Source organism: Paroedura picta, chromosome 9 (assembly GCF_049243985.1).
Source record: "Paroedura picta isolate Pp20150507F chromosome 9, Ppicta_v3.0, whole genome shotgun sequence".
NCBI lineage: Eukaryota > Metazoa > Chordata > Lepidosauria > Squamata > Gekkonidae > Paroedura > Paroedura picta.
The window spans coordinates 5662228-5677996 of record NC_135377.1 but is presented as its reverse complement, the minus strand read 5'-3'; the positions used below and the strand labels follow the sequence as shown (position 1 = coordinate 5677996).

The window sequence follows — 15769 nt, the reverse complement described above, 5'->3', positions numbered from 1 at the left end:
CTTCCTGTCACTTATCTACTCCCCATTTCCTGACCTTTACTCAGCTAGGACAGCCTATTGTTTTTATCACATAACGGTTAAAGGCCTGTCAAGATGAGATACTGGGAGATGGGCAGTCTTGGATAACAGATCACACATGAAAGGACCTCCCGAATCAGACCAGCAATCCACCAAGGCTGGTATTTTCTACTCAGACTGGCAGGCCCTTCCAGGGTCTCAGGCAAGGGTCTTTCTCATCCTCTATTGCCTGGTCCTATAAACTGGGGGCACCAGGGATTGAACCTGGGACCTTCCGCATGAAAATCAAACATTCTTCCACTAAGCCACAGCCTTCCTATGTCAATCAGCTTTGTATGGCCGGGTAATGGCTTTTGATTTTTATCAGATGTCCCTTGGGACTTCCAAAGGACATTTTAAATGATTCAGTGTCTTACCTGAGAGCAGATGAACTGGGGCTATTTTCAGACAATTAAGGTGGAATCAGTTTTTTAAACATAATTACATTGTTAAGAAATAAGGTTTATAGAATTCTAGGGTGGGAAGGCGCCACACAGGCCATCAAGTCCCACCCCCTGCTCAATGCAAGATCAGCCTCAAGCATCCAGGAGAAGGATTTGCCCAGCTGCTGCTTGAAGACTGCCAGTGAGGGGGCAAAATTTTGGAACAAATAATCAAACACTCGGTCCTTGAGCAGCTGGAAATGAGAGCTGTGATTTCTAAGACTCAGCACGGGTTTCGCAAGAACAAGTCATGTCAGACCAACCTTATTTCTTTTTTCAAGAAAGTGACTACCTTGCTGGATCAGGGGAATGCCGTGGACATAGTTTATCTGCAGTTAAGTAAAGCTTCTGATAAATTTCCACATGATATTGCTATAGACAAGTTGGTAAAATGTGGTATGGATCCTAATTCTGTCAGGTGGATCAATAACTGGTTGATAAATTGTACCCAGAGGGTACTTGTTAATGGTTCAGCATCTTCTTGGAACAGAGTGACAATTGGAGTACCCCAAGGATCTGTCCACAGGAGCAGGCCAAGGCAAAAATATCTCTGAGTGTGTCTTGCCTGGTTGCCAGATCATCTCAGAATCTCCTGGCTATACTGCACCCCTGCCATATATGTTAAATAATTATAATAAGATGCCCCCCCCTTTAGAGCGCCTTTTAAACTCGATAAAACTCTTTGCTCAGCTGGAGTCCTCCACCTTCTCCAGATACTGATGATTATCTCAGCAGCTGATTAGAGAACCGTTCTCTGTTTTGTCAGATGATGTTGGCAAGCAGGCAGAGAAAAGACCCAAACCGGGTTGGGTGTCCAACTTGTGCCGAGTTGGGCAAGACGCATCACCGGTCGCCTTGCGAACTTCCCAGCGAGTCTTTCCACCCCAGTACAGGATACCGGGTCGCCTGTCTACTCTCCTCACCACTGAGCAGTAAGTTTTAGATCTGTGCAGGGGGGAAAAAAGCCCTTCTCTTTTTAATGAGGTTTGCTTCTCCCTTGTTAAACCCCTCGCATCTCCCTGCATGTAAATCTGTCCTGTATATCTGCTGTAGAGAAATGTGGTATTTTGGTAGTTGTTGTGAGTGCTGTAATTTAGAGACATCCCCCTTATAAGGAGGAGAGTTTAGGGCAGTGCGGACTTTAATTGAAGAAGCGAGCGAAGTAGCAGTTCCTTTGTTGTAATATTATTGACACAGCCAAATAAAAAAGCTGCTCTGTGTCCTTCTAGCTTTTCTGAATGCAGTCCAGTTCTACTTGCCTGCTGATCCTCTCCCATCTAGCCATGAGGCATATTCTGCAAAACGCCATCTGCCATAATCCTTTTAAGGATGCGCTTCTAAATCACAATCCAGTGGTCCAGTCAGCACCAGCAGAAAAAAACAAATGACCCTGAATTTTGTGTGCGGGTGTAAAGGGCTGCCAAGTTGTAGCCGGTTTGTGTCAATCCCATAGGTTTTTTGAGGACAGAGTCATGCAGAGATGACTTGAGAACCTGCATGGGGGTTGGTTAAATGTGGCGGCTTCTAATCTGGTGAGCTGGGTTTGATTCCCACATGCAGCCAGCTGGGTGACCTTTGGCTAGTCACAGTCCTGTTAAAGCTGTTCTCTCAGAGCTCTTCTTCTTCTTCTTCTTCTTCTTCTTCTTCTTCTTCTTCTTCTTCTTCTTCTTCTTCTTCTTCTTCTTCTTCTTCTTCTTCTTCTTCTTCTTCTTCTTCTTCTTCTTCTTCTTCTTCTTCTTCTTCTTCTTCTTCTTCTTCTTCTTCTTCTTCTTCTTCTTCTTCTTCTTCTTCTTCTTCTTCTTCTTCTTCTTCTTCTTCTTCTTCTTCTTCTTCTTCGTGACCCTGACTTTCCTTGTTGGTCTCCCATCCAAAATAATAACCACAGTACTCTCTTCCGCCCCCTATTTTCAGAAGGATATTTTTTCCCTTTTCCATTAAAAAAATAATCCATGTTTTATGTATTATTTTAGATTAGTATATCTAAAGACTGGAAAGAAAAGAGGCGAAAGTGCTCCCCCCTCCCCTGACCAAACCTTGGGTCAGGAAGCCACCCATTTTGAGACGTTCACCCACCCCGAGCCCACCGGGAAGGGTGGGCTATAAAAATAAAGTGATTGTTGTTCTTATTATTAGATAAAGGGGAGGGGGAGGTGTCTCTTATCAGGAAAAAGATCAGCTATGTGAAATTTCATTTTTTTTTTTTAAAAAAAAAGATGGCAGTTAAATCTAGAAATATGATGTACGAGAAAATGTGGAATATCTTAGATCAAGTTTATATCAGTTTTTTTTCTTCATTTGGGCAGATTGTATCTGAGGGAAAGCAGAACATTTTCAGTTGAGATTTTATCAGAATTCAACAAACTGTTATGAAGTGATAAGAAGAATGGATGCCAGAGGTGAATGTAACCATCAGTAGTACAATGCAAGAGCTATTATAAGCTGTATCTTTATTTCTTCTTTATTTCTTTTAAAATAACTGGTTTCATATAAATAAATAATAGTAAAGCCATCCCTGCTTAGCTTCCAAAAGCCACTACAACTGGGCTAGTCTGGACCAGCCAGGACCTCAAATTAACATGGGATAAAGAAAAGGGGGATTGGCTCAGATAAGCTGAAAAGTACCCCAATCCATGCTGATTCAGGTCCTTTTCTAGTCCATCTGAGCCAAACCATCCCCTGCATTTGCACAGTCAGAAGCATGATTCGACCACAATTCAGCTGCCCAAATGTATCTGCCCCCCCCTTTCTAAGGCAGCGCCTGAAAAGGTGGGAGGAAGCATGCACCAAGCAGCTGATGATGTCAGGTGCCTCACCTGCTCCAATTAAATGCCTGACCAACAGGGAAGGGAGTTAAATGGAGCGGTTGGGGTACCTGTCATCAACAGCTGAATAGCGCACCCACTGCACTTAAAAGGAAGTAGACAGTGTGCTGGTCAGCTGATGACGAAACTGCAAAAATTTTCAGATTCAATCAAATCAATTCAGCCATATCTGTAAAAGTGAAGGGGTACTTGTGTATTTTGGATCCAGACAAAAATTATTTGATTTTTTTTTTTTTTTTTTTTTTGCACATACCTAGTAGGGAACTTCCATCTTTTATGTGAATTATTCTACCAGGCAGTGTTCCTGTTTTTTTATGTATATTAACTCTGTTTTGAATATATTCCAACTCTATTCTTGTAACTTGATCTAAAATTGTTTTCATGCTGTGTGTTGGGAGGTGTATTTTAAGAGCCAGCGTGGTGCAGTGGTTAAGAGCGGCAACTTCCAACCCGGAGAGAGCTGGGTTTCATGCTCCACTCCTCCACATGTAGCCAGCTGGGTGGCCCTGAGCAAGTCCCAGCCCTGATACAGATTTTCTCACAGAGCAGTCCTAACAGAGCTCTCTCAGCCTCACCTACCTAATCGAGTGTCTGTCGTGGGGAGAGGAAGGAAAGGAGATTATAAGCCGCTTTGTGACTCCTTCTGGTAGTAAAAAGCAGGGTATAAAAACCAACTCTTCTTTTATGAAGTGATTTTATCACAATATATTGTTTAAATAGTTAGCCCCTCCTGGTGGCCCTTTTAAGGGTAAGAGGGTGGGATGCAAATGCTGTTATCTAAAATGGATAAATTTAAGTCGTTTTTGAAAAACTAATCTTGAAACACCAGTAGATCGTTTCTAAATGATCTCCATCAATAGCATACCCAAGTCTGTTCCTTCTTCAGGCTCCCCAATACATGGTTACCATCTGTTGTGGGAAGGGGAAGAGAAGAGGATTGTAAGCCACTTTGAGACTCCCTGAGGTAGTGAAAATGGGATATAAATCCAAACTCTTCTCCATCATCATCAAAAAATAATGTTGGTGTGATGCTCTGGCATTTGGGCGAAATGGTAAATTTAAGCTTCTACCGTAGAGTTTTTGCTCAAGTATCAGAGGGTTGTCCCATGTCACGGACTTAAATAACATCTTTTTGGAGTCACATTGGAAGTGCTGTGAACCTGTTGGTGAAATATCAACTGGGCCTCAATCTTTTTCCAGGCAATTCCACCCCCACCCGACACCAGATGGCTGATCAGCAATTGGCCATTGGGCCTGTCTGGCAACTCTACCAAATAGGCATTTCTGAGCTCTATGGTTAGTTCAGCTCCACTGCCAGGACTCAATCCCCTTCCCCTGCCTCTTTTGTCCATGCAGGAGTGGTGGCCCAAGACAAGCAGAAATCGCCCACCCCATAAGCTGAGGATGACCATGAAGGATGGGTTCAACCTTAAGGCCTTATTCCCCAGCCACACTGAAAAATATCTCCTCCACTACGATTTCATTGGTGATCGAATTATCCTCTCCGTCTTCATCATTCTCTTCTGCCTTGTCGGACTGGCGGGGAACGGAAAGGTCATCTGGCTTCTTGGCTTCCGCGTTAAAAGGAAACCTTTTGCTACCTACATCCTGAACCTGGCTGCTGTTGACTTTGGATCCCTCGCAATTCTGCTTCTTTTTGATATGTGGTTGAACCCGCCGTCTTTCGAATACTTTCTTCCATTCCCCGATGAGCTTGTGAAGGTTTCCCTCAGTCTCTTCTTCTCTCTGTTCAGCAGCCGTCAGCTTCTACTGACCGCCATTAGCGTTGACCGATGGGTGTCTCTCCTCTTCCCAAACTGGTACCAACGCCACCGGTCAGCCGTATGCCCCACCACTGTGTGTACTTTCATATGGGCTCTTTCCTTTGCGCTCACGGGAGTGCCTGTATTTCTGCTCTTAACGGATTCCATGCCGATAGAATACGGATTTCTCCTTTGGGCTCACCTTGGGACTACTTTGATTTGTAACTTTTCTGTGATCCTCTGCACTCTGTCCCTGTTGATCAGAATCTGCTTGAAATCACAAAGGTGTCGGTGTGGTGGTCTTTTCAAAGTGATCTTACTTATGCTTCTCTCTTTCCTCCTGTTCACAATTCTGACCTATGGCTCTTTCGTGATGCATTCCGAAAATCTACTACCCTATATTGGCCTATGGACCTCCATAAAGTGTAGTGTCAATCCACTGATTTTTTTCTTGGCCGGGAGACAGAATGATGGCAAATTTCAGGAGCGATTGAAGGTGAACTTCCAGAGGGTTTTCAAAGAGGAGAGAGACCCCAGGATGGAACTAGAACTACACACCCAAACAACGTTGTGATGCTATTGTAAGGACATATAGTCCTGCCTTTTTCAATCTTTTGAATATGGAGTAACCCCTGAAATATTCTTTAAGTTTCAAACAACCCTGGAAGTGATGCCAGCTGGCCATGCCTCCTTGAAATGCTCCCCAGAAATCACACACGCATAGCATCACTAATAAAATAAAATGCTTGCTAAATAAGAAGATAGTTTCATTTTTGTGAGTGCGATACCTTGCCTTAGCAAAACAAGGATGCATTCATCTTGGCTGTCATAAAGCCCCCATGCAAAGTAGCAATTCTCCTCAGGGGAAATGATCTGTGTGATTTAGAGGTCACCTGTAACTTTGGCAGATCTCTATGCAACAATCCTAAAGACCTGAGAATATATTTACCCAGGGTCGGAAATGAATGCTAGGGCAAAGGGAAACCAGGAAAGCCAGGAATCCTTGTGCAGGCTGTACACAGTCCCTGCCCAAACACCTTGTGAGTGACAAACTTTTTTAAAAATAAGATTATTGCTGTTATAACACCATTTCTCAGTTGGTGATTATGAAGGAGACTTTTAAGCCCTGAATCCTGCCTGTAAGAGTTTTTCAAACTCTTACATTTTATATTGTTCATTTCATGGGTTTTAGACTGTGCAAAGTGTCCCAAGATGGTCTGTCCAAGAGGGGAGGTATATAATCCCTAAATAAATACATAAAATAAAATAAGAGAGGAAGAGCTTGGATTTGCTGGAGCAGGTAGCCCACTTGCCTGCAAGGGACTTGCATAAATGTGTTTTGAGGGACGGGATGCAGGGTTCATGGACTTGCTTCTAGATGTTTTGGTGGGGATGGGAAAGTACTGACAGGATACCATGCGGGAAAAGTGTCAATTGGCCCACTAAATTCAAGGGTCATGTGTAGGCTTTGCCAACTGCAGGCTGAGAAATCCCTAGAGATTTGATAGTAGATCCAGAGGACGAACCTCATCTGGGTATGAAGCCATAGAGTCCACCCTGTGAAGTAGCTACTCTGTAGTCTGGAAGTGAATTCTGGAAGATCTCCAGGCCCCAACTGGAGTTTGGCAACCTTAGGTAAAGCCTCAAAACACCCACCAGCATCTGCTCCTGCTATTCCCTTCTGGTTTCTCTTGACTTTTCTGATCTTCCTCCGCTTTCAGAGATCTGAGCAGAGATGTGTATTTTTCTCCTAAGACTTCTTTGCAGAGCAATGCTGGAAATCAATACTCATTCTTTATGGTATTGAAGATAATAGCTGAAATTATCATATAACTGAAAGTATCATATTGTACTGGCTTAATAGCCTTTGCTTTTGGCAAATGGGGGGGGGGGATGCTAGCCCCCTTGCAGCTCCTGCCAAATGCCTTGCCCAATCAGCATGCCAGGTGAATAAAGACTTGTGTAAAATGTCTTTCCGTCTCATTTATTTCAGAGCAGGTTTTCTCAACCTGGGTTTCATGAAGCCCTGGTGTGTGTATGTGTGTATGTATACACACACACATTTTGGTCATGGGTGATCATGTACACAGCTATGCTTATAGAATCATAGAGTTGGAAGGGACCTCATGGGTCATCTAGTCCAGCCCCCTGCACAATGCAGGACACTCCCAACCCTCTCACTCATCCACTGTCACCTGCCACCCCCTTGAGCCTTCACAGAATCAGTTAAGCCTTCTGAACCATATACTGCACGATCGCACCACTTCTGAGGTTTCTCAAGGCCTAAAGAATGTTTCCAGGGTTTCTCAATGGTAAAAAATTTGGGGGGAAAAGCTGTTTTAGACAGACCAGGGTGCAGAATGTTCCCCGGTTACAAAGTACATTGGAAGCAAATTGAAAGTGCATCCTTTTGTGTGTGTGAAAGTCCCCTGTGTCTCATTGAATAGTGTCTCTTTTTACTCGATGGTTATCACTTGGCTAACCTTCCATGGGATTTTCCTGAGAAAACAGCGCTGGTCATTCCATTGAACGTTCTCCACATGGGTAACAGATATTCAAAGCAGTAACATGGACCAGGCCAACACAGATTGGAACTCTGCCTGCGTGATTATTTTATCCTTGAGGCAGGAATTGACTTCCCCTCATCCTGTGTCTTTTATTCTAGCAGGATTTTCTACAAAGGGAGAAGAGACTTCTAAGAGCAGCGACTAAGCATGGCGGCCAATTTCAGCCTGAACAATGACACCGCGATGGTCTCAAGTCAAGACGACGATCATCAGTACTGGTCGAACTTCACTGAATGGGACCCCAAAATTTACGTGTACATCGAGCAAAGGATTTTCTCAGTCTTCGTCATTTTCGTCAGCATTTTTGGATTTCTGGGGAACGGGTTTGTCATCTGGCTCCTTGGCTTCTGCATGAAGAGGAATTCGTTCACCATCTACATCTTGAACTTGGCTGTGGCTGACGTCGGAGTCCTCATCTCAATGGCGATATTTTTTGCGGTGGGACGTTCCTCCTCGACACCCATCTGCGAGGAGCTCATCATCTTCATGTACAGCACGGGCCAGTTCCTCCTCACCGTCATCAGCATCGACAGATGCGTCTGTGTCCTCTTCCCATTTTGGCATCAGATCCACCGGCCACCTCATTTGTCCACCGTGGTGTGTGCCCTCATCTGGATCCTCTCCTTCCTGCTGAACGCAATTCACTTCACGGTCCTCCAGATGAGACGCGTGGAAAGGGATAAACACCTCATGTTCTTCCAGTTCTTTGTCAATGCTCTTCTCTGTGTCCCGCTCATGACCGTCTCTGCTCTGACCCTGTTCATAAAAATATTTCTCAAGCCGCAACAGCGCCGGCGCAGAAAGCTCTTGATGGCCATCTTCATTACTCTCCTCTTTTTCCTCATCTTTGCTTTCCCACTGAATGCCATTTATCTGCTCTCTAGCTTGACCCGGAAAACGTTTCCCAGTTCTATGCGCTATGGATTGTTAAGTGCCTCGCTAAACAGCAGCGTCAACCCACTGATTTATTTCCTTGTTGGGAGAAGGAAGAAGAAACAGCCTAGAGGGAGCATGAGGAAGATCCTCCAGAGAATATTCGAAGAGGAATAAAGCCATGGAGAGCAAATAAAATTTTTGGTTATCATATCTCACCCAGGCCCCATGCTTCTGATTTTACGGATGTCGTGGAGATCCATAGTGGTGTGCAAAATTATTCTGCACCAACAAATTGATTTAAAAAAAAAACTTGATTATATGGCAGCTTCCACCTATGACATTTAAATAGATGAGAATACACCGCCCTACGGCAAGATTTCTCGGCCATTAAAAAACCTAAAGGGAACATTTCTTTTCCCTGTAAGTCACACACCTATCAGTCCAGAATATACGCCAATGGTACAAATGACTTTGACCTAACATGTTTTCATCTGTGAGATTTTAATCCGTGGTCCATACAATCACACACAGTTACAAATACCAGTATAAAAATTCCTTTTTCAAACAAGGAGGGGGTTAAAAAAACAGTATTTATGTAGAACGCCCTTACATTTTCCTGGGTTTGCAGTTTGCTATTGTTAGTTGTTGTGCAACAGACACATTTTTCAACAGGCATCTATCTGGGGTCTCCCCTGGGTGGCAGTAAATTGAATTTTGCGTCTTTCTGTGTGTGCAAGATCAGGAGCTACAGAATAACAAATGGTCTTGACTTCTAATGAAGATCTCACAGATTGGAATGCATTAGGTTAAAGTCATGTGTACGTGTTTGTGTTTATGTGGCTCTCCAGATGTCCATGGACTACAATTCCCATGAGCCCCTGCCATGGAATTGCAGTGCATGGACATCTTGAGAGCCACAATCTGGCCACCCCTTTGTTAGACTGATATGTGTCTGATCTATAGGGGAAAAGACATAGTCCCTTTATATGCTTTTTAAAAACTATTTTTAAAAATTACATTGAGCTCTGTTAAATATGTTGTTTTTATTTTTCAATATACTTTTATGCATTTTCAACCATTTTGGTTCTCACCTGTTTTCCCTTCATTCTTTTGTTGTTGGCTTACCATGATTTTCCTGAGTTCCTGAGCAGCACAGTTTCTGCAGGCTGATGTTTCTCTGATTTTCCTGAGTTCCTGAGCAGCAGCACTTCTCCCTTCCAATGGGATCCTTGCAAGAAAGCACAATTATAGCCAATCACCATTGATCACAAAGCCTAGAGAAATATCTTTTTTTTTTTTTTTGAGGTGGCACTCTGATTTTAAAGATTGCAGGAACAGCGCAGGCAAGTTTGGGGTCAGCTCCCCACAAATGAAGACTTCCGAAATCTGTACTTCTGGAAGGAAAAGTGCTTGAGGCTGATCCTGCATTGAGCAGGGGGTTGGACTAGATGGCCTTTATGACCCCTTCATAGAATCATAGAATCATAGAATTGGAAAGGGCCATACAAGCCATCTAGTCCAACCCCCTGCTCAACGCAGGATCAGCCCTAAGCATCCTAAAGCATCCAAGAAAAGTGTGTATCCAACCTTTGCTTGAAGACTGCCAGTGAGGGGGGAGCTCACCACCTCCTTAGGCAGCCTAGTCCACTGCTGAACTACTCTGCCTGTGAATTTTTTTTCCTGATAGCTAGCCTTCCAACTCTATGATTCTAAAAGCAACCAAAGACCTCTGCAAGGCTGCCATTTTCCCTAAGAGAGAGAGAGATAGAGACTGTTCCTGCTCAGAGAAGAACCTAAATTGAGAGGGTGGTAAAATTCACCCCTTTTGTCCATTCTGACTAAAACGTGGGGAGTCTCTAGATGAGGGCATACATTCTGTGCAAATTTTAAAACAGCTGTTCCAGTTCACCGAACTGGTTCCTCACTGAAAATCCTGAATGTTCTCCTTATACTTTCTCTCTCTTTTCCTCCCCTGGGGAAATCCAGGCTCCATCATTTCACAAGGACAGAAAAATCTCTTTGGGGTGATGGATCTTCATAACATTATAGAGAGCACGTGAATCAAGAGAGGTCCAATGAGAAAAATAACATTGTTGGCCGTTGAATCCCAGCAAGACATACATAGCCTGATTGGGTTGAATGAGTAGTTAGCTTTAACAAATAAATATATAACTGACCTGTTTTCTGAAACTTATTTTGGAACTGTCTTTCTGGAGGTCACTGGGGAAATGTGTTTGAAAAAGAGGGCCTTTTTAGTATAGAGAATTTTCACATAGCTGGAGCCCCCCCCCCCCCCTTCTACCGATGGCTATCTTGACAACCGATAAGAGAACCGTTCCCTATTTAGTCACGTGTCCTTGGCAAGCAGACTGAGAAAAGCCAAAGAAAGTTTCTTAACCATCTTGGTCTGAGTTCGATGAGACACTTTGTTCCTTTCGGCTTGGGAAATTTCCCGGAAGCTTTCACCTTCCATTTGTGAACCAGTGACCTGTGATCTACACACAGGTATGCAAAACTCTTCACTTGAATTCCTTGATTTTTCAGTGGGGAAGACAGACCAATTGTTTACAGACAATCCCTTGATCTGTCCCTTGCCAGTCTCCTTTGGGCTGATTCATGACACATCAGTTTTGGGCACCCCAGTTGAAGAGGGATGTAGACAAACTGGAACGTGTCCAGAGGAGGGCAACAAAGACCAAGACATATGAAGAAAGGTTGGGGGAGCTTGGTCTGTTTAGCCTGGAGAGGAGATGACTGAGAGAGAATTTGATAGCCATCTTCAAGTATTTAAAAGGGTGACATATGGAGGATGGAGCTGAGTTGTTCTCTCTTGCCCCAGAGGGATGGACCAGAACCAATGGGATGAAATTAATTAAAAATAAATTCTGTCTAAACATCTGGAAGAAGTTCCTGATAGTGAGAGCGGTTTCTCAGTGGAACAGGCTTCCTCTGGAGGTGGTGGGTTCTCCATCTTTGGAAATTTTTAAACAGAGCCTGGATAGCCATTTGACGGAGAGGCTGATTCTGTGAAGGTTCAAGGGGGTGGCAGGTGACAGTGGATGAGCGATAGGGTTGTGAGTGTCCTGCATAGTGCAGGGGGTTGGACTAGATGGCCCATAAGGTCCCTTCCAACTCTATTATTCTAGGATTCTGTTCTATAATTCCACAATCATTGGCCTAACAAATTTGGGAGTTTCCTTAGAGCTAAGGAAGACACACTATTAGACTCCAGAGAGACAATGACAGCCAAGCAACCGTCTTCACAATCTTCTTCTAACTCCCTACTCTTTAAACTCTGCCCTATTCAGCTTCAGTGTATTTCAAGACAGTCAGCTGTGCAAAGCAGAGGAATTCTCATTCCCTTTTGGTTGGATTCTTTGCTTTTGTTTGCTTCTTTTGCGTAACGGGGCACAAAGGCCAGATAGGCTGTGCAGAATTCAAGGCATGCTGTTTTATCATGCCAGCAATTATCACCCGCCTGCTAGTTGCCTCTTGATTTTATTTCCCTTTTTCTTTTGATAAAAAACTAGCTACTAATACTTTCCATTTATAACTCGGTGACAGTCACGGAAGGCAAATGTATCATGTTTTTTCAGTTTATTTTACATAAAAATGGTGTTTTGGGGTAGCCGTAGTGATTGCTTTGATCTAGAGACACATCCTTATAAGTAAAATCCAGGGTGAGAGCTGTTGAGGGGGAACAGAAATGCCTGTGGAGAAGCTAGATGAGTGTTCTCCTGTGATAAATTATAGGTTCAGCTGCATGCTCACCACCTCTTTAGACAGCCCATTCCACTGCTGAACTATTCTGGCTGTGAATTTCCCCTCCTGATATCTAGCTGGTACCATTTTACATGTAGTTTCATTACTGTGGGTCCTCTCCTCTGATGCCAATAGGAACCACTCCCTGCGCTCCTTCAAGTGACAACCTTTCTTATACTTCAAGAAAGGCTCCCTGTCCCCTCTCAACCTCCTCTTCTCCAGGGTGAACATTCCCAAATCCCTCAGCCTTTCCTCCTAGAGCTTGGATCCCAGACCCCAGAAAATCCTCATTCTTCTCCTCTGCACCCTCTCAGTTTTCTGCAGAGGGGAGTGCCAAGGATGATCCCAGGCCAAGGGACCAAGCCCTAGGAGAAGCGGCTAATAAATGTCTCACATCAAACAATCACAGCCAAATCATAGAATCATAGAATCATAGAGTTGGAAGGGGCCATACAGGCCATCTAGTCCAACCCCCTGCTCAACACAGGATCAGCCCAAAGCATCCTAAAGCATCCAACAAAAGTGTGCATCCAACCTTTGCTTGAAGACTGCCAGTGAGGGGGAGCTCACCACCTCCTTAGGCAGCCTATTCCACTGCTGAACTACTCTGACTGTGAAAAATTTCAAATGAAACGACCAGCCTTGGAATTCTGGAATGTTGCCCCAAAGCACAAATTGCTGAAAGTTCAGGGAAGCTTAGCCCAGAATCATATTGTATGTTAAATTTATTTATTTATTTTATATTGAGATTGAGATTTGTATCACCCCTCTCAGATACCAGCTCAGGGCAGTTTACAACATATATGTCCTGCAATTATAACATGCCGTACCACTAACTGTCTCTTCCCAAATCTATTCCTATCTAGTCTGGCGGAATTGTCAGTTGAGATCCGGGTCCTGACGGAACTCTCAAAATTCCAAAAAGTGTGCCCCCTCTTCCTCCCTTTTATTTCCATACCAAGCTCTCTTCCTCCAAGGCGAAAAACAATGACCGATCAAGCTGATGCTGGACAGAGATAGATAGAGATGTGGGGGAGGGGTTAATATTAACATGGTTCATGGTTTTAGGATGGATCTCACTGTTTTCGTGATATTTGTTTTTATGTTCCAAACTGCTCCAAACCCATTCATGGGGAAGGATGATATACAAACAATTAATTATTTAAATGTTCAGTGCTAGGCCTAACAATCAGACGGAGCAATTACTGGATATTTGGGGGTGGGACCTCAGAGGTACAGAATACCATAAAGGTAAAGGTAAAGGTATCCCTTGTGCAAGCACTGGGTCATGTCTGACCCTTGGGGTGACGCCCTCCAGCGTTTTCATGGCAGACTCAATACGGGGTGGTTTGCCAATGCCTTCCCCAGTCATTACCATTTACCCCCCAGCAAGCTGGGTACTCATTTTACCGACCTCGGAAGGATGGAAGGCTGAGTCAACCTTGAGCTGGCTGCTGGGATTGAACTCCCAGCCTCATGGGCAAAGCTTTCAGACGGCTGCCTTACCACTCTACGCCACAAGAGGCTCGTTATAGAATACCATGGAGCCCATCAAATCTGTCATTTTCTCTAGGGCAACTGATCTCTGTAGTCTGGGAATCTGCTGGACTGATAGGAACTCTCCAGGCCAAACCTGGAGGTTTGCAACCATATTCCGTACCTAGAACAAGCAATACCGGAGTGATATTTTTGACCTAGGTTGCTTTCTTAGCTCCGTTCTAAGAACTGAATCCCCCTCTCCCAACATCTTTATCCCACCAGGTGTATTGGCTCAAGAAGAGCTGGAATTACCCCCACAAGCCCAAGCCAACCATGATGGATGCATTCAACCTTAAAGCCTTATTTCCTAGCTCCGGTGAAGAATATTTCATATGGTATAATATTATTGGGGATTCAATTATTCTCTCTGTCTTCACTATCCTGTTCTGCATGGCTGGACTGTTGGGAAATGGAAATATCATCTGGCTTCTCGGCTTCCGTGTTCAAAGAAAACCTTTCGTCATCTATGCCCTGAACTTGGCTGTTGCTGACTTTGGGACTCTTGCTTTTCTGCTTGTGATGACTACGGCTCACAATATACCAATGGTGTTTGGGCTTGACCTCCCTCTTGTGGTTTTTGTTTTGTTAATAAGTTTCTTTTTCTTGATGTTTAGCAGTTGTCAACTTCTCCTGACAGCCATGAGCATCGACAGATGGGTGTTTGTCCTCTTCCCGAATTGGTACCAAGGCCACAGGTCACCGTTGCTATTCACCACCGTGTGTGCCTTCATATGGGCTCTTTCTTTTGTTCTTTGTGGATTACCCATAATTCAGATGTTCACTCTCTGGTTTCCAGGTTATTCTGAAAACACAATTGCTTTGGAGTATATTATGAGTACTTCAATTTGTCTCTTCCTTGTGATCCTCTCCACTCTGACCCTGTTTATCAAAGTTGGCTTGAAATCACCACGCGGTCCGGGTGGGAACCTCTCGAACGCTATTTTGCTTATGTTTCTCTCTTACCTCCTGTTTACTATTCTGACAATTGTCTGTTTCTCTGTGGACTGCTCCATTCCATTTGCATATTTTGTCTTATGGACCTCTCTAAAGAGTAGCATCAATTCATTGATTTATTTTTTGGCTGGGAGACAAAACGGTGGCAAATTTCAGAAGAGAATGAAGGTTCTTCTCCAGGGAGTTTTCAAAGAAGAGAGAGACACCGGAATGGAACTGCAACCACACACTCAGACAGTCTTCTGAGGCCCTCGTTAGAACATCTAAGCTTGTAGGACATAGTTACGATGATTTGGATTCACTTAGAGTTTTCACTTAAGGATGAGACAAGAACGACCACAGATCCTACAACTAAAAAGAGTATACCAACAAGGTCATTCCTTGCATTTCCACAAGGAGAAAGCCAATTCGATGTACATGTTCTGGTAGAGAAAAGCAGCATATAAGAACCAACTCTTCTTCTCCATAGAGTTAGAATGGATTATAGAGGACATCTAGTCCAACCCCTTACTCAGTGCAGGATCAGCTTAAAGCATCCAGGTTAATTACCTGTCCAGCCACAGATTGAAGACCGCCAGCAAGGGGGAGCTCACCACCTCCTTAGGCTGCCTATTTCACGGCTGAACACGATTTTTCCTGATATGTTACTCATATTGTTCTACACTTAAGTTTCAAGACATTGCTGTGAGTCCTATCTTCTGCTCCCAAAATAAACCACTCTCTGCTTCTTTTCTTTTCTTTTCTTTTCTTTAAAAAACGGTAATGTGTATGTACTTTCCCTTTATTAATCCATGATTTTTATGGCATGGAAATACATAGTGTGCTTGATTCTTAAAAAATAAATACGATGTAAAAATAAATAAATATGGTATTTTGGTCATTGTAGTGATTGCTGTAATTTACAGTCATATCTTTATAAGGAGCTGTTTCCAGAGGATTCCTGCTCCCTGGGGGGGGGGCGGCGGGGAAAGAGCTGCAGGGATGTA

The 15769-nt window shown here is 43.7% G+C and overlaps 2 protein-coding genes across 6 annotated transcripts; both read left to right on the top strand.

Annotated features, from left to right (window-relative positions):
• The first annotated feature begins 681 nt into the window (after nt 1-681).
• LOC143844391 (mas-related G-protein coupled receptor member H-like) lies at nt 682-9603 on the top strand. Of its 5 annotated transcripts, none has more exons than XM_077351435.1 (3): nt 682-1432; nt 2804-2896; nt 4679-7701. In XM_077351435.1, exons 2-3 carry the CDS (start codon nt 2888-2890, stop codon nt 5657-5659), a joined length of 990 nt encoding a protein of 329 aa, XP_077207550.1. In that variant the 5' UTR covers nt 682-1432; nt 2804-2887; the 3' UTR covers nt 5660-7701. The 5 variants fall into 5 exon arrangements, with proteins under 5 accessions (XP_077207550.1, XP_077207551.1, XP_077207554.1 ...); XM_077351439.1 differs by lacking the exon at nt 4679-7701 and adding an exon at nt 7754-9603 and having other exon boundaries at nt 720-1432; XM_077351436.1 differs by lacking the exon at nt 2804-2896 and having other exon boundaries at nt 692-1432; nt 4679-7700.
• A 145-nt stretch (nt 9604-9748) lies between these two features.
• Nucleotides 9749-15529, top strand: LOC143844392 (mas-related G-protein coupled receptor member D-like). Its single transcript, XM_077351440.1, has 2 exons — nt 9749-11033; nt 14052-15529. Exon 2 carries the CDS (start codon nt 14103-14105, stop codon nt 15027-15029), a length of 927 nt encoding a protein of 308 aa, XP_077207555.1. The 5' UTR covers nt 9749-11033; nt 14052-14102; the 3' UTR covers nt 15030-15529.
• The last annotated feature ends 240 nt before the right edge of the window (nt 15530-15769 follow it).

Coding starts and splice junctions, on each gene's coding strand:
- LOC143844392 (XM_077351440.1), top strand. CDS start 14,103: ATGATGGATGCATTCAACCTTAAAGCCTTATTTCCTAGCTCCGGTGAA.